This window comes from Haliotis cracherodii, unplaced genomic scaffold, assembly GCF_022045235.1.
Source record: "Haliotis cracherodii isolate W230 unplaced genomic scaffold, xgHalCrac1.p SCAF_13, whole genome shotgun sequence".
NCBI classification, from domain to species: Eukaryota; Metazoa; Mollusca; class Gastropoda; order Lepetellida; family Haliotidae; genus Haliotis; species Haliotis cracherodii.
The window spans coordinates 27,015,240-27,033,853 of record NW_027266268.1 but is presented as its reverse complement, the minus strand read 5'-3'; the positions used below and the strand labels follow the sequence as shown (position 1 = coordinate 27,033,853).

General features: G+C 40.4%; 1 protein-coding gene across 1 annotated transcript in view; it reads left to right on the top strand.

Annotated features, from left to right (window-relative positions):
* LOC139459807 (cdc42-interacting protein 4 homolog) overlaps nucleotides 1–16,390 on the top strand; it is a 55,181-nt gene extending 38,791 nt beyond the window's left edge. Inside the window, exons 6-14 of the mRNA XM_071241493.1 lie at nucleotides 745–849; nucleotides 1,147–1,275; nucleotides 3,389–3,535; nucleotides 3,903–4,118; nucleotides 12,648–12,760; nucleotides 13,407–13,539; nucleotides 14,325–14,473; nucleotides 15,214–15,299; nucleotides 15,797–16,390. Of these exons, the coding sequence (XP_071097594.1) occupies nucleotides 745–849; nucleotides 1,147–1,275; nucleotides 3,389–3,535; nucleotides 3,903–4,118; nucleotides 12,648–12,760; nucleotides 13,407–13,539; nucleotides 14,325–14,473; nucleotides 15,214–15,299; nucleotides 15,797–15,960 (1,242 nt within the window). The 3' untranslated portion in view covers nucleotides 15,961–16,390. The remainder of the gene's footprint in view (nucleotides 1–744; nucleotides 850–1,146; nucleotides 1,276–3,388; nucleotides 3,536–3,902; nucleotides 4,119–12,647; nucleotides 12,761–13,406; nucleotides 13,540–14,324; nucleotides 14,474–15,213; nucleotides 15,300–15,796) is intronic.
* Nucleotides 16,391–18,614: the final 2,224 nt, after the last annotated feature.

The following is an 18,614-nucleotide window of genomic DNA, read 5'->3' as shown; positions in this document are numbered from 1 at the left end:
CAGGTTGGGACACCTGAGCAAGGGGAGACAATTGGGAGTACTGTTAGATACCAACTTGTAGAATAAGTACAAGGCTATGCAAGCTCTATTTTCTTAGGTGTTTGTCTCAATTACATATGCCATGTGGTTGCCTGCTTCCGTGTTCTTGAACAAAGAGAGGTAACGCTCAAGACTGTGTGCCAGCTATCACAGTTTCAGCGGTAGACACTACACTACTTGAATTGATGTTTGTGCAGAGGAGACCCGTGAAGATCCGGGGTAGAATAGGTCTTCAGCAACCCATGCTTGCCGTAAGAGGCGACTATGATTATCGGAAGAGGCGACTAACGGGATCGGGTGGTCAAGCTCTCTGACTTGGTTGATGCATGTCATTGTATCCCAATTGCATGGATCGATATTCATGATTTCAATCACTGGATTGTCTGGTCATTTAGCTGGAATATTGCTGTGTGTGGCGTTAAACAACAAACAAACAAACAAAAATTGTGCAGAGGAATTTGTTTTAAACAACTGATCAGAGTAATTACATTGCATGCAAATATGACATCCGGCATTTCAAGTAATTAATGCTTTCAAATTGTAGTAAAAATAAATATGACATGGTCATTTTTGTATTGATTGTATATTCTCAAGTGAAGAAATGTAGATTGATGCAATATCTCTGAGTTAAAGGTATGTTGTGTACTGTTTCTGAGGTATAAGAATAACTTTACATGGTGTTGACATTATTTCTACACCTTTCAGTCAAAACGACAGTACGAAAGGGCTTTCAAAGACAGTGAAAAGGCTCTAGACAATTACAGGAAGGCTGATGCAGACATCAATCTGTCCCGAGCTGAAGTGGAAAAGGTAATTATCACCCTGTGTGTCAGTCTTGTTTGAGTAGAGCTTGACTTCAGTACTGGGCTATGTATGTGGGAAGAGCTAGTGTAGTGAGAGAATGATCTTCCTGTCACAGGAAGGCTCCAGGTTTGTTCCTCAAATGGAACATAGGTAAAAGTGTTATGTATATACTATTATCAGCTGAAAGTTGTGAAAATTTCAGACTAGGAGGTTGAGAGTATTTGGCACGGACTGCAGTAGGACTTTTACCATTTCAAGTTTCACCATGCTTGGACTCCCATGTTTTATTTCTTAACTTTGCAGCATCGAATTGTGATGAATACGAAGGCTTCTCAATGTGAGGATTGCAAAAACGAGTACGCTGCCCAGCTCCAGCAGACCAATGCTCATCAGAGAGAGTATTATTCCACCGGCATGCCACAAGTATTTCAGGTAGTACACCCGTCTTCATCATTCACAACATACCGTGAACTACAGTCATAACCAACTCAAAGGGACCACTTATTTGAGTTTGTTATAACCGTAGTTTGTTATAAGCATGTATGCAGCATATACAGCTTAGGGACAGGACAAAAAAACTAACTGTTCGTTATATCCGTCAGTTGGTTATAAACGTCTTGGTTATAAATGTAGTTTACTGTATGCAATTTGTTTGAGCAAGGACCTTTTGTAGCTCACCTGGCAGCCTGTTCACAGTCCTGTTACTAAGATTGTCATAAATGTCTCATAGTGAAAAAGATCTTATCTAAGCCCATTCTTGAAGCTGTCTTAGTGCTACGTTTCTTGAAGCTGTCTTAGTGCTAAGTTTCTTGAAGCTGTCTTAGTGCTACGTTTCTTGAAGCTGTCTTAGTGCTATGTTATCGTAAGTTTAGTACCAAAATTATGACAGGGTCAGACCCATCTTAGGAACTTACGACAGGTGAGATTGGGACAACAGACAGCATGTTTGAAGAAAATGATCTGACAGTATGGGTCTACGTTATCATTTCTGAATACAAAACCAAGTGGTTTCCACTTGCACTTTCAAAACATGAACGAGTCTTAGAAGACACCCCTCAAACATTGCATTTGCCAATTATATGACTTATGCCTAACAGCAAGTTGATGATAACATAATAATTATACCATACAAGAGTGTGGGAGAGGTCTCGGGAGTAGTGCCCTTTACCAGGCGCACTTTTTCAGATCCAATAAGCGCTGTGGGGGCTCGAAAGCGCTTTGCCGGCTCACCGACTTGGCTAATTAGTAAGGACGAGTAGGACCCGGGTACCCACAGGACAACCCAGACTTGTGGTTAGTCACGTGATATATTGTTTAAAGACAAAAATTATCTAAAACTCTATGGTTACGCTACAAGTCACTTATGTTCGCATTTCTTTCTGACTATGCACCCATTCTTTCGGACTATTGTTGAATAAAGATATAACTTAAGTCAACTTTATTGTATACATGACCAGATTGTTTGATACATGTATCTAAATACGTTTTGCCAATTGGACATTTTGTACCTGTCTCTTGAGACCCACAGTGGGTACCCGGGTAATAGAGGGGTGGGTACCCGGGGAGTAGAGGGGTGGGTACCCGGGTAATAGAGTGGAGTAAATTTGGACTTGTTCCAGTCCTATTCGACCCAAACATTTTTGTTGAAGCAGGGAGACATACACTTGCAATATCAATTACAAAACACAACCAGTCAAACAGAAGCTTTTACTGCTATCACACCGAGTTCCCAGGGATTAAGTAGTGATAGATGAAGCCTTCATTTATCAAGGGAGGGCACTTGTGGCCCACTCGTCTCAGGCACCGCAATTCACTGTGCAGAGTTGCGTCCCTTGGACTCGCTAGAAACCTATGATTGTGGGTTCGAATCCCGGTTCGCCCCGATTATGTTTCTAGGTTTGGCAGCACCATACCCATGCTTGTGGGTTTCACCAAAGTGGTAGACGCCTGATACCTGCATCACTTCGGGCTTTCCTCCCACATTAAGCTGACATGCCATGATATAACTGGAATACTGTTAAAAGCGGTGTTAAACCCAACTCACTCACTCACTCACTCATTTATCAAGGAAAGTATCAGCTTGTAAAACATGTTTGCGACTATATGTCATACACCATTTGAAAGGTCTAATCCTACTGTTTATAAATATGAAAGTTATGTCATGTTTATCACATTACTTTAAAAATACTTAATTAATAATTACTTATATAAACTATCAGCCCAAGAACAAATCTGTCGGACGTCAGCAACCCATGCTTGCCGTAAAAGGCGACTATGCTTGTCGTAAGAGGCAACTAACAGGATCGGGTGGTCAGGCTCACTGCATGTCATCATATCTCATTTGTTTGGATCGATGCTCATGATATCAATCACTGGATTGTCTGGTCCAGACTCGATTATTTACAGACCGCCGTCATATAGCTGGAATATTGCTGAGTGCGGCGTTAAACAACAAACAGATCAAATCAAAAATCTTAATCAACTTTTTATATCATATTACCCTTTCATCTTTTTACAAGTACAAGCTTATTTGTGTGTGTTTCAGGGTTTACAAGATATGGACGAGAAGCGAATCAACCGCCTCCAGTCAGCTATAGGTCAGAGTGCAGAGGCTGACAGGAATGTCATCCCCATCATCAACACCTGCATCGACGGCATGCAGAAGGCTGCAGCAGCCATAAATGCAAAAGAAGTGAGACTTCAATACAACCATGCACAATTGTTTAATGTCTGAATGTAGTGTTGAATATTGCTAGTAGAGAAGAATATGTTTATGCTTACCAGGAAGTAGATGACAGAGTTAGAGTCTTTGTTTGTTTGTTTGTTTGTTTGTTTGTTTGTTTGTTGTTTAACCCCGCACTCAGCAATACTCCAGTGTATGGCGGCGGTCTGTAAATAATTGAGTCCAGACCAGACAATCCCACACACACACACACACACACACACACACACTCACACTCACACTCACACTCACACACACTTGTACGTCACTATTTAAGTGCTATACTTTTGGACGTGGCGTTTACTCCATTTCATCGGACCTCATCTTATGTTTTCAGGATTCAAAGATGGTTATCGAGAGGCACAAGTCAGGGTTTCAGGTCCCCAGTGACATTCCATTCGAAGATCTGAGCAACATGCAGGCCACCGAAAACTCGAACCACTCCACACCCAAATCAGCGCCTTCAGACATGAAAAATACCTATAAGACATCCACTGTTTCTGGCAAGAGTCGGAAACGAGGGGGAATATTTGGTTTATTTCAGTCATCAAAGGTAGGTCATGTTCAGATTGTTGGTCTCTCTACTAACATATTTGTCATTTTGAATTAGCATATTAACAGGAGTGTGCACTGTTCTTTTAGGAAGCACATGTACTACCAACCGAACATAAGGGAACGATGCATTTTGCTTTGTCTGTCATACAGACCTGAAAACAAATTGATCCCATACAGCCCATGCTGGTCTGTAATATTTGGCAAGTCTAGATTACTGCAGTTTCTCAAAATGAAGTCCCTGGGCTCCTTTTTGTTGTATTTTATTAAGATGATAATTTATCTGTAAAATATTTTCATTTCAGAGACTAGATGTTAGTCCACATTTTATTGTAATCCTTTAGGTAAACTAGACTCAGAGATTCTTTTAAATGTAATGACTGTGACATCTCATCTCACATGTCTACTGATTTTGCTGGTGTTTTCCAAGCTTTATTTCATGTTGGCTCATCTAGACTTAAAGAAACTTTTGAAGTGAATAGGGCATCCTACATATCTGTTTCAAATCCTGTGTTTGAACCTTTGACCAAAAGACCCACATAATACAATATCCTACCGTTGCCAGCCCCCTTTTATTTCACAGATGTAATTGATCAGTAAGTATTCAGTCTCAAGCTGTGTGTGTGAACTCACAAAATGTTAGCAGGTGGTACACTATGAGGAACTTTAAGAACGCCAAAATATTTCGCCCACTTTATTGTTCCCTTACTCTGTGTTGGTAGTACTGCTAGATTGTAAGATGTGTTTTTGACTATTGTAGGGCAAGGTATTATTGTCAGTAGATGTGATTTACAGGGAGGGAATTCGTTCTGTTTACAATGAATCAACGTTTGTCTTACTTTCAAAAAAAGACAAGATGTTTATCCATACTATAGCAAATCTTCTTTATTCCTAATGTTCTTAACTATGTGTAGGCAGCCATATGCCACTAACCCAAGCTAGAGTGTTTGTTGCATTGGCAGATAGGCTAGATTATAATACAGCTTTCACTGTAGAGACTGTGTGGTATGCACTCCGATGTATTTCACAACCTCTTGCATATGGTCATCTGACCTACTGTATCATGTGTAAAGTGAATATTTATCATGCACTTCATTGTACGGTCTACTCTAGGTGTTACTTTTGCAGATTCTTTTTTTAATTTTTTTAAAAGGTTTTTATTTAAAAATTTGGGGCGTAATGGAGTCATTCCTACAGATATGTTGTGCTCAGTTGTTTTTACCATTATTCCCAATTTGTAATTATAAATATGTGGAATTTCCAAGTTTGTTTTCTAAAGATGATTTGTCTTCTTAAACATTGACTGAACATTTTTATTAACTGTTGCTGCAGAAATCTCAGGTCTGTTTGATGGCAGTTAGACTAGATGTTGGATGTCAGTGAAGCTCCTGTGTTAGATCAGTTGTCAGACATGTTTCATCTTGACTCATCGTCGGCTTCATCCTTCAAGGGCACATAACGTTCATCACATCAATTCACATGTATTCACATGTATTCTCATGTCTCACGTAGCAGACCTTTCACCGTAGTTCATTTTAATGAATTGCATACATCTTTCCTGACAACTGATTTAACTCAAGAGACGTATTAATGTTATGACGCTTCCAATTTTTCGTCAGGATATATTCTTTTCGATTTGAGTGCTTGGTGTCTGACTGTTGACTCAATTTGTTTGTAGGTTTCTCTTCAGTGTATTTGTGTGAGTGTTAACAACCAACAGAATTTCTCGGGAGAATTTTGTACCAAAGTTTTATTTTCTAGCCAGCCGTTATTATTTGTTTTTCCTCATGTTAAAGATCATTGGATTATTGGTATGTAAAGAATGCAGTCCTGTTTTCCATCCTGCATTATAGTTTCCCCTGAGTTTCCTGTCTAGTACCCAGTCCTATGTTTTCAGCATGGCATGAGTAGGTGTGTGAGTAGTTGTGCTGCAAGCAGTTTGACAGCGTCGGCCAGATGGGGAGGACACCTTGTGTTCCATGTAGTTTTGTAGCATCCGAATAATGTCACATTATTTTAATTTTATGAATGCGTTTTTAAAAGCTATATGGAAAGATAGCTGAGGTAAGTGTATCTCTGTGCTGCCTTGATATTGACATGTCGCCATGCACAGCTACGGGCTGTCCCATCATGTTTACCTAATAGATTCCCGATTTGGACCACAAGACAATTTGCTTCCTAATAGATTTGCCTTCAAATATGTGTACATCTATTTTCCATCATGCAGCTTTCCATGTACTTACCGGGTATGGATCCTCGAGAAGGTACAGATTTATGGCTGTCATCGTTGAGAGCTATTGCAGATAAAAAATCTTTACCAGTCCGATTTCCAACTCGATAAGTAAATATATTGTTGCTCCATCTACAATATAAGTACTTGTATGTGAAGACGAGTGTCTCATGAAGTAAATCATGTTGCCTTTGTCGTTAGATCATGACGCTGGCACTTTGCTGAAGCCTATAAAGTACGATGCACATTTGGATCGGGAATCTATTAGGAAAACACTGGCACAGTCAGCAGCTCCGTGTAGCAACAAGTCCAAATCTAAATTGTTTTAAGGGGGCAGCACTGAGATAGGGTTACTACAGCGATATGGTAAACCACAATAATAAGTCAACAATTAAAGTTCTGAAATGGAGCCCTTTTATGAAGTCAATAAGTCCATGGAACACTAGAGGTAGCTGCTGATCATGGCATAATGCTGGGTATCTTTGTCAAGGTGCATGGTCAGATTGCTTCCAGGTATTGTTTTGTTAATTTTGTTCTTTTGTGCGTCACTGTTTACATTGCTTTTTTCCAGGACAAAGATTTATTACAATAGAATTTTACATTTCTCATTTGTTTGGAAGTATGACGAACTGAGGTGATGGTTGGCACAGTTTTATTAGAAACCTCACCTTCTTCAGCACGTTTTCCAGGCCTACTTGGAATCAAGTTGGATGATTTCATCAACACCCAGAAAGTATCTTGATGCGTTAATTATTATTTGACTTGGTGAAAAAATTCAAAATTAATCCATCTTCTTTAACGATAATGTATCCCAACTTGGTACAATGTGCTTACATGTTTCTATGAATTGCAACTTCGGTCTGGTATGAAGATATTGGTTGGTTTTAGTTTGGGTAGCTTCATACAGAGAGAGTTGAATCCATATAAGCATAGAGCGCTAGAGATGCTCATCCAAGCTAGATACTTTGGAACTGAAGGCTATGTGTGTATTTATTTTGTTTCTAGCTGTTATCGCAGTTACCCACAATCTCTACCACGGTAAATATGTCGCCCACCTCGTATGTCTGTGTCACTGTCCGTCGTCCGTCAGTCTCTCTCACTGGATCTACTGCACTATGTCATAGACAGACCATGCATTACAGCCACAGACAATCACTCTACACAGTACTCCTATGTTTGCTCTCAGAAACTAGGTGTTCCTATGTTGGAATGCAGGAAATATGTTCCCTTTAAATTCTGAATTTCTTGTCTTTAAAAAGTTATAATTTAGATTTCAAGTTGAAAAATAGCTATCCAAAGTTTCATAAGTATCATCCAAATTCACAAAAACATCACTTCTGGTAAACTTAAGATGTCACCATGACAACCTGTCATGTTTAAGTGTGATAACTGTTCGTTCTGATAGGACAGTGTCCACTTTCTTAGCAACCCACATCTTTTTTTAAACCAATTTCTAAAACGTAATCCCTGTGCCCTGTAACAAACAACTTTTACACCATTTCGAAATTATCATTTTTTATATCCCAGTAACATTTTGCATATATTTAATACTAACATAGCTTAAAGTATGGAATATATTGCAATCACATCACAGATGTATGCAACTTGTCACAGATGTATGCAATGTGTCAAATATGTATGCTATGTGTCACACATGTACCCAGTGTATATGAAGGTTTCATCCAGGTATGCCGTGTCTATGATATCTTGTAGCATCCAGACCCAGGTGTCAGAACAGGCTGAGTAGATGATCATATCAGAATATGGCATTTCAGGAAACATCCCCTGCTCCCCTGAATCCCAAATCCCCTCTCATTTTTCAGTCGGTCTCATTTGTTCACCCCTGAATCCGAAAGACTACTTAACACAATTCTTAAAATTCACTCTACGAAGGCAGAATCCAGATCGCAGACGAAAAACTTTCAAACTCATTCCTAGCTCATGAAAGGGTATGATTTGAAATTGAATGACTGAGAAAAATATTTTAAAAATAGAATACATACCGGTAAAGGGAATTATTATGTACGTCATATTTTGTTAAATGTTGAATATACGTACCAAATAGATTTTATTTGCGTCCCAAATTCCCTTTAAATAGACCCTTGAATCCCATGTACAAAAGGACGTCTCTTTCTTGACTCCATTATATTGCTACCATTATTGGTATTCATTATGGAGCTGTCAATCCTGGCCTGGGCAGATATGGTTTGATATGATGATCTACTGAGCCTGCATCTTACTCAGTTCCTAGAGTTAGCAGATGCAACACACTGTGACAGTTGATTTGGTCATGTCTAGGATTAGTGTAGTCAGTTGTATACACAGTGTTAAACTAGTTAATGAAATGTCATAACTACAGCCTGTTAGTTGTCACTGTGTGGCAAATCTGCTCCACAATGTTTTCTGTTGCCTGTTTTACAAAGCAAATGTCGGAAATTGCACAATGGGCTTTTTCCTGTTTAACGATCACAAGAATTCATTTTTTTTGAGAGCTCTGTGAAGTAAGAATTGTGTTTGCATCCTTTTACTCAGGAAGGAACAAATTGTATTTCCTCTGAATGTGTATAGCATGATGACATTTGCTTTGAAAAATGGCAGCAGAATGACAAGTAATATGATTCCAACTGGGTTAGCCATAGACTTCTGGATCTGTGGTATATACTGTGAATCTACCACCCTGTCTGGTGTATATATACAAGGGGAAATAATTCATCACACTCTGGCTTCTGAGCAAACAGTCAAGACTGTTGAATCTGTCATCCAGAAATATTTGAAACATGTTCTCAAACAGAAGATTGCACCTCCAACAAATTTCTTTTATCAGTGAAGATAGATGACAGTTTCTTTTCACATAGTTGTCAAGATCCGATGTTTATCAAACATGTAGTGCTATCAAATACGCAAACAACAATGTTTGGCATGGGGCATCTTTGCAGAAGAGTCCCAAGGAAATACATTTATGTTGCAACTGTTTAAAGTGCATGGAATACAATCAAAATTAATCCGGACAGGTGAGTTATGTAGACTTGTGATGCTGTATCTTGTTTGAAAACAGGATTTTCAGAGAGGAACAAATCTTATATAGGTTGAAAAAACAGCTTCAGCATCTGATTTTCACTTGTGGGCTATTGTTTAAGAACATATTTCTCCCTTGTACAACACCAGATGGGGATATAAAACGTGGGATGGTCTGGGAAATTTTCTTAATCATTGTCAAAGAGCACTTTAACAAACAGCACAGCATAATGATTGGGAAAGTTTCACAGAGGGCATGCCCAGGTTACAAGTTTACAACTTGTAGTCCTAGATGTACTTCCTTCAGTATGTAACCATGGTAACTGTCTTAGAGAACATGTAGCGACTCTGTGATGTCATCAAGAAAGATGCATGTCTATCTATTGTATATAACAGGAAATTGTTCCATCAAAGCAGTGTTGGTACAGAAATATGGATATCTATCTATGGAGAGAAATATTCGAGAAAGTTAACTCAAATTTGCTACATAGTGTGACCGTGTCTAAATCTTCATCTCTTTAGATGATACGTCCATTGTCACAAGCAACCAGCCTGAGCACCATGTTTTATATAATTATCTCCCCTAACTTTTGAAAAAGATAGATGCAACTATACTTTTTTTAGAAACAAGGAAGAAAAGCAAACAAGCCGTCCCATTTAGTTCCATCTCCAGCACTGTTTTGTGAGTTATTAACCAAATGATTTCTGTTGTACTTAACTACCATGATGACCTTGACCTTTGGATGTTGGTGGCCGGGAACTCTAATTACCATCAGTGTTGTTCTAACATGACACTGTTACTAATACAACATGGCTGTGCCCTGGAGGTGCCCAAATGTACGACACCATGTAAAGTTATTTCTTGTGGCTGCGATTTGATTCAGAATTCAACCCTGTCAAGATCCGGGTTAAAATTGGTCTTCAGCAACCCATGCTCGCCGCAAGAGGCCACTATCAGGTTCAGATGGTCAGGCTTGTTGACTTGGTTGATGTATCCCATTTGTGTAGATGGATGCTCATGATGTCATCACTGGATTTTCTGATCCAGACTCTATGAGGTGGAATATTGCTGAGTGTGGGGTTTGACAGCAAGCAAACAAATGACATGTCCACGGAGTGATGTTGAAGTGGATCTCCATTGATACCCATTTATACCCTCTGACCTGTCGGTGGGGATTCCAAGTATCTGATGTTTGTCTTAAGCACTTCTAAACCTGGGATCTTTCTGATACTATGGCTCTAGCTGGCGTGGATAGTTGCTCATACTGTCAACCACTGGTTTTCCTGTGTGAAATTCAGTTACTGGATGTTGCCATATAGCTGAAATACTTCAGCGAAAAACAACATTCACTCTCTCACTCACTCTGAAATGTGCAAATGCTTCATTAAACTCTAAAGTTTGATGTGAGGTGAAATGGGGTTTAGCGTCGTGTTCAAGATTGTTTTACTTATATCAACGTACATGCATGAGTGTGAATGGCTGCTTGTACTACTAGTCCAGATTAAAACTGGTTTTATAGTGCCCGCCCACTGAGATACCATGCCACAGTATAACATGGATACTCCACTCAGACACAGTGTACAGACTGAGCTGACTAGTCCTTGTTTTATCCCCTTGATGCAGAGAACCAGGCAAGGCAACAACAAGTACCATTTTTGGTATGACATGGCCAAGGACGCGAACCATTGACTTTCCATTCTCCAGGCGGACGCTCTGTCCACTAGGCCACGGGGCAGTCATAAAGTCAGAATACAAACCACAGTTGACAAATATGCTTGTGTAAATGTTAATTTGACTTAACATGCAACTATACATTAATGTCAACTGTCCACGAGGATGGATTAATGTCTTGATAACATGGTGCTCTGTAATATGGAAGACTACAGTTTACTTGACAAATAACGAAATCAATTTGTATTACATGAAGTTCAGGCTATGAATTCTAAGCGAGAACAGTATGTGACAACTATTTGGTACGACTTTGTTTACAAGGTGCAATTAGAGAGTGAGTATTGTTATTGTGCCAGAAGCTGTAAATCAAGCCATGTGGTCATCGGAGTGTTGCTGCACAATATCAACACTTGACTTCACAAGTAGGCGGGTCAGGTTGACTTCCTTAACCCTGTCCTCACACTGGTGTAAGAGGCTACTTAACATTCCCTGCGTTCTCACCAGTGTTTTCTGCATGTTGTCCATAACAGAACATTACATTGTCCTTAGGCTCGCAGTAAGTTTTTTTTGCCTGGAATTATTTTTTGTTGATTTAATGTGTTACATTTGCAGTATATGCTTTACTTTTCCTAAGCAAGTGTCCAGGTTTGATATTTGATGGACTGAGGCACCATTCACTGGACATTTAATCAATGCCTGGGATATTTATTTACATTTTTGCTGTGCTCAGTAAATGCTCTTTATGATCTACTGATTAATTTAACTGACCGGTGGAGATCCGGGGTAGAATAGGTCTTCAGCAACCCATTCTTGCCCTAAACGGCAACTATGCTTGTCATAAGAGGTGACTAACGGGATCGGGTGGTCAGGCACGCTGACTTGGTTGATGGATGTCATCGTATCCCAACTGCATGGATTGATGCTTGTGATGTCAATCACTGGATTGTCTGGTCCAGACTTGATTATTTACAGATCGCCGTCATATAGCTGGAATATTGCTGAGTGCGGTCTTAAACAACAAACAGAACAAAAAGATTAATTTAAGTATTTCATCTGATAACATTTAGTAATGAAACAGTATAGACAGCTTAATCGCTGTCTCGTGCTTACAAATGAGTAAGTGGAATACCAAAACGGTTTTAGGTGGTTATAAACAGCAGTGGTAGAAATTGCATGCTGTGGTATGCTTTGGTATTGCATGCGTGCATGTTGAGGGTTATCAGTGGTAGATGCTAGTATGAGGTCCCTTGACCTCGTTGTGGCATTGTCATTAATACAGTTGTCCTTTAGGAATGATGATGTGCGGTCATTTCAGTGACATACAGCCATATCATTGTATATGAATTGTGACCTGCCATGAAATTAACATTGAGTAATTTTGTGTAACATGGCATGATCCCACAGATAAAGAACGCAAATTTAGCAGCTTATTTCGCTTTGCTTAATGATCATGTAGAGTATTGTTATGTGAATGACATGCTTTGTGGTAAATACGAAATGTTTTGTTAGAAACGATTTGTTAAAGATACTTGTGACATATCTGCTAGATGGTGGGCGTTTACATGGATATTGACCAGTTTAGAGTGAGATATGAGTGGTTTGATTGTCTTCAGGTGGATGACCCAAAGGAAGACTTCAGTGACCTGCCTCCCAATCAGCGTCGGAAGAAGCTGCAGCAGAAGATTGATGCAATCAAGAAGGAAATGGCCAAAGAACAGGCAGAAAGGTGCTCTAGGGTTGTGGGAGGGTGGTAGTCCTTGGGGGTAAGACAGGCAGAGAGGTAATGTAGGGTTGAGGGAGGGTGGTAGTCCTTGGGGGTAAGACAGGCAGAGAGGAACTGTAGGGTTGTGGTAGTCCTTGGGGGTAGGACAGACAGAGGTAATGTAGAGTTAAACTGTTACAGGGTTAGCTTTGTTTCAACTTGAGATTATATAGGACTTGCTGTTACAGAGATAGCTTTGTTTCAACTTGAGATTATATAGGACTTGCTGTTACAGGGATAGCTTTGTTTCAACTTGAGATTATATAGCACTTGCTGTTACAGGGATAGCTTTGTTTCAACTTGAGATTATATAGGACTTGCTGTTACAGGGATAGCTATAATTCAGCTTGAGATTATGTGGGACTTGCCTTTACAGGGATAGCTATAAAGTTCAACTTGAGATTACATGGGACTTGCCTTTACAGGGATACCTTGAGATTACAGTGAAACACTGTTGTGTCAAACTTACTGTTGTCTCGAAGTAAAAGCATTGTCCCTGCATGTTCCTTCTTTATTTATCATTTTCGGTTGTGTGGAACCTCAGTATTGACATAGGTCTCTCAACTTCCACACAACGGTGTTTGACTGTATACATGGCTTGCTGTTACAGGGAAGGCATGTTGAAGATGAAAGATGTTTATGCAAACAACCCGGCTCTAGGAGATCCAAGTACCTTAGATAAGAAAATAGAAGAAAATGCTCAAAAGATAGATGATCTACGGCAAGATCTGCAAAAGTTTGAGGTGAGTGAAAACACGTTGATGCCATTTAAACAATATGATTCCAAGTACAGACACAGGGGGCAGGTGGACACACAGACACGTCAGTTAGATCACTCTCGTCAATCAGTAGGTCCTGAAACATATAACATTATACTGGAGAGTTCTTAAGGATTGTCGTATGAATACTTCCGACAATATGTTTGGAAAATACTGGTGTATATTGGGTTTTTCAAAATCATGCATATTTTCATCTCGTTGGCAAAATGTACATCAGTGACAACTCCAGTTGAAATTATGAAATTAGCATCTGATTCCTGTGATCCAAGAAGCCCAATTATTCACGACCAGCCTCCTGTATAGGATCTGTCTATTACGTTTGTGTTGTGGCCAGAGTAACATCCAACAAAATGGTGGACTGCTACAAAGTTGTCAAAAAACTGCAGGGGAAGTGTGATGTATGTGACCTTTTTTAGTATTTTGTTACAAATTACAAATGAAAGAAGGCATGCAATATATTGTGGTATGTATCGCAATACATGAATCATTATTGCAATTTATGGCTATAGAAAAGGCCAATACCCATCACTACTGACTACGTAAATCTACCTACTGTGTTCATAGAGATGACTTGCTTGCTGAAATTAGTTGTTTGGATAAACAAGTGTCCGGCAATAATGAGTTTCATGTTCAACATTGTCCCTAAATTATTTCCAGGCTATCGAGGTTCCACGAAAGTCAGCATTCAACTTACTAGGTAGTGTGGACATATTGAGTGATGAAATGAGTGTTTGTGTTATGTGTTCCAGAATTATCTAGGTGAGGCTGATGGTAAACATCGGCGCCACAGTACGTCTAACGAGTCGCTGTCCCCAAGTGTGTCAGATGGCAGTACCCCAGCCAGTCAACAGCAGGTCTCCGAGCCAGGAACACCAAACCTGCAGCATAATGTGTATGCGTAAGTATATGCTGTCCGTGTCTGTCACATCATGGTGCTGTGGGGGCACGGGGTGCCCAGTCGTCTAAGGTGCCGCAGTTTGCCGTGTGTTTTGAATCCTGGTTCGCCCAGGTAATGTTTCTAGATTTGTAAGCAGCACACCCGAGCTTGTGGGTTTCACCAAAGTGGTAACTTCTGAGACCTGAATCACTTCGGTCTTTCCTCCTGACTTGAAGTGACATCACAAGTGGAATAAGTGACGTCACGACCGGAACCAATACCGGAAGTGACGTCATAGATGACACTTTTATGACCTTTGAGAGACCGGAAATGACATCTAGAAAGGAAATGAAGTCATTTAGACCCGAAATGACCTGCCTCTGCACATGGAAGAGGTCGTCCAGAGTGCTATTAGGGATACGACTAATGATGTATAGTTGACAGTGAGGAGGACTTCTGATGAAAATCTGATTGTTTAGTTTTAGTGTGGTCGCAGCCTGAATACAATATTATGGCAGTGATGTAATAGAGGTAGTATTCCAAGAATTATTAACAATAACAATTGTTTTGATGTTGATACAAATGTTACTCTGAATATTTGCAACGTTCATTTCACATCCATAGAAAACAAACATCTAGCTGAACCTTATATATGATATGTACCTCTGATATTTATGTTTCTGTGTGGAAACTTCACTGTATCGTAATATGAAACTGCCTCCCACTCACTGCTAACGTCTCATACTGACCTTCTGTTTCAGGCCTATTGATGGAGATGAGGAGGGGGAGGATGAGTTTGAAACGTTTCCTATCATCGGAACCTGTCGGGCATTATATCCTTTTGATGGTGAGTTCTACAACTGTAGCAAAGCCCATGCCAACTTTCATCACAACATCCGTACCTAAGTAGCTTGATGCTGATTTATCTTTATGTACACGTGTTGACCATCTGTCATTAGACAGCAGAAAACACAGTCCTCCTAAATAAGACCGCCTCCATGGTCTTGTTGAAACAGCATCTACCTGGAGACGTCATGCCAATAGACGTTAAAAGAAGGTAGTTGTTTTTATCCTGCCTGACACTCAGTAGTTTGGGGACAAGACAAGGACTGGTTGGCTCGGAGTCAGTATACTGTGTCTGAGTGGAGTGTCCATGTTGAACTGCGGCATGGTTTCTCAGTGGGCTAGCACTATAAGACTGGCAATAGTTCGGACTAATACAGGAAGACACGCACACGCATGCACGTCGCTATATAAGTGCAATAGTCTTTAAAATGACATTAACCCCATTTCACTTTACATTACCTCTCCCAAATAAACTCACCCTGTTGCTGTGGTTTTCAGGAAGCAGCGAAGGGTCGATCTCCATGCTGGAGAATGAAGAGTTCAACATCATAGAGGCTGACCAGGGCGACGGGTGGACGCGGGTCAAGCGGGACGATACCTCCGAGGGCTTCGTGCCGACATCCTACATAGAGGTCCACCTGTACGATCAGGATCAAGTCTAGCACACCATATAGCATTACTCTAGTTCACAGACCTGAAAGATGTCACTGTCGGTTGTTAAAACGAGATCTCCAGGATGCAAGCTGCTGATTGAGTGTCGTGTTTCATAACCAGGAGAACATTGAGGTGTCTGGAGCGGGCAAATCCCACTAGTGTTTGGAACAGACCGTCTCCATAGTTCCTTCATCAAGCCATGCTAGAAAATGCACCGTCCTGTTTTAACAGACTGAGAGCCGACTTGGAATGTGTGAAAGTACTATCATCAGGTGACAAGGTAACCTAGGTCATCTTTCAGGTGGTCAGTCCACAGCTCCATGCTTGCAATCAGTCAGATGCCTGCGCAGGCCCATCAGGTGATGGAGAAGCCCTAGCTTGCGTTGTCATCGGTTACACAGCTACGTAACATTCACCTTGTGATTGCATCAATTATCAAGCTACACAGATGCATCTTATGACCTTGTACGGGACAGGGTTGCATCAGTTCGTAAGCTAGTAGGATTCACCTTGTGACCTTGTGGGTACCGGAGATGACTGATGATACCTTCCACTGGGCAGTATCTGCCTGAAGCAGCTTCAGCCTCTCCCACTACAGTCCACGGTCCATGATGCTGTGTCACGCCATTGCTGTCCAGTGTCCATCTGCTTCATCTAGTAACTAGGTCAGTCAGATCTATGTAGGGTAGGGTTGATGGTGTCATTACTTCACGCGGTGAGATTACCCATCGGAGTCCAACACTGCATTGAGTTAACCCTGCAACACATCGCCCACCCAGCTTCATCAACATCATGTATAACACCTGCTTCAAATGCTGACCGCAACATCATGGACCCTGAGCAAGACCGAAGAAGGATGCGATTTGATATAAATGTGTTCTGTAGTTTTCTAGAAAGAATGTACGTATACAAGAGTAACACAGTTGTCGAGGAAACGTATTGATAATGGACAAAAGAGGATTGAATGAAGACAGTTGCCTCTTGATGTAGATTTGAATGATGGAGTAAGGTTTAATCTTGCTGATGTTTGAAAGGCAGCTCTTTGGTAACAGATATTAGAAGACTGCTGACAATGCATTTACATTGTGTGCTGTTTACGATGTGTTGGTGGTCAGATTGGATATTAATGCTGCAACATCAAAGGGCTGTCTTTCGGCTTCATCTCCGACTGTAGTTTGGGGAGAGGTTCATGTTACGCTGATGATTAAATCGTGCAATCAAATTCTCTGGCTGGAGATAAACAGATCAACTTTTTTAAACGATCAAGGTACACTTTATACCTTTTTAATCTGTTTGATATATGTAGTCATTCATGTTGTATATATTTGATACTAATGTACTTATGCTGGCTTGCTGTACGCTGTTGTTGTTGCTGCTGCTGCCTGCACAGATCATCAGCATTCAGTCGGGATACAGCCAAGGGCACCTGTTGACTGCTGGAGAAGCCTGTGAAAGTAGGGGAAGTAACTCTATAGTAGTGATGCTCTTCCAATGAAGGCCGAGAAATTTGATAGAATTATGCACTCGAATTTGAAAAAAGGAAAGCACCTCTGTAACGATGAATTGAATTGAGCACGTGCTTTTATGTAGCTGGATGATTAATATGTTGAATTCTTGTCATGTTGTGAAATTCTTCAAAACATCATTTTCACAACATCATATTGTTTTAGTATCTACACAACTTGATTAAGAAAAAAGGCCTTTATTGTGTTGACTGAAGTCAACAGTCTTGATAGACATTTGTCTAATGTAGGAATATATATGGACAGCATACACACTACAGGAATATCCCCTACTGAGGAATGTCCACGTTGGTATCCCGACAACATAGACTTGCTTTTAGCCCTTTGTCCTTCCCTTGTGATCTTGTTTTAGCTCTGTGTCATGTACAGCATGCACATAACTTCTTAGTTGACGAGGATGCAGTTGTGTATAATATCATGCTGTAATTTGTGATGCTATATTATTTAAATCATTACTGTTTGTGCTTGTTAATGATTCCTCCCCGGCAGTGCAGGCATCTGGTAACATACAGCTTTTGTGGTTAGCCCAGTAGCAACAATGTCTTGTGTTGGTGACATTGGGTGGTTTGGTAGGGTAGCCTCATGGTTCATGCACTTGCTCCTTCACCTAGACGGTCCAGGTTTGACTCCCTGCTGGATTCAGCCTTGGCCTGTCCTGGTGTACTGGTAAGGTAGCCTAATGGTTCATGCACTTGCTCCTTCACCTAGAAAGTCCAGGTTTGACTCCCTGTTGGATTGCCTTTGGTGTTTCTTCGGACATCCATCTGACACTTTGGACCCACTTTTAAGTGTAGTCTAAGTCAGAGTTTCAGTGTGGGTTGGAATAGCAGATCATCTAAAATCATGATCCTTGGTTTGTCCAGCAAGTACTGAATGTATGCAACTTGACCATAACCAAACCAAACTCCTTTCTTTCATCACTATGTTGGTGCACCTTATTGACACTTGCTCCTGTCATACTTTCATTGTTTGCTTGAGGGCTTGTTCTGAACGACAACAGACAGTGTCTGGGCTTTGTTTTTATGTGTTTGTAAACTTATCAGAACCTGAAAGGATTTTGAAATTAGATTTCGAGAAAGTGAATTCATTTTGTACATGAAAATCATAATCACTCTCACTGTCTGACAGCCATCTGTGAC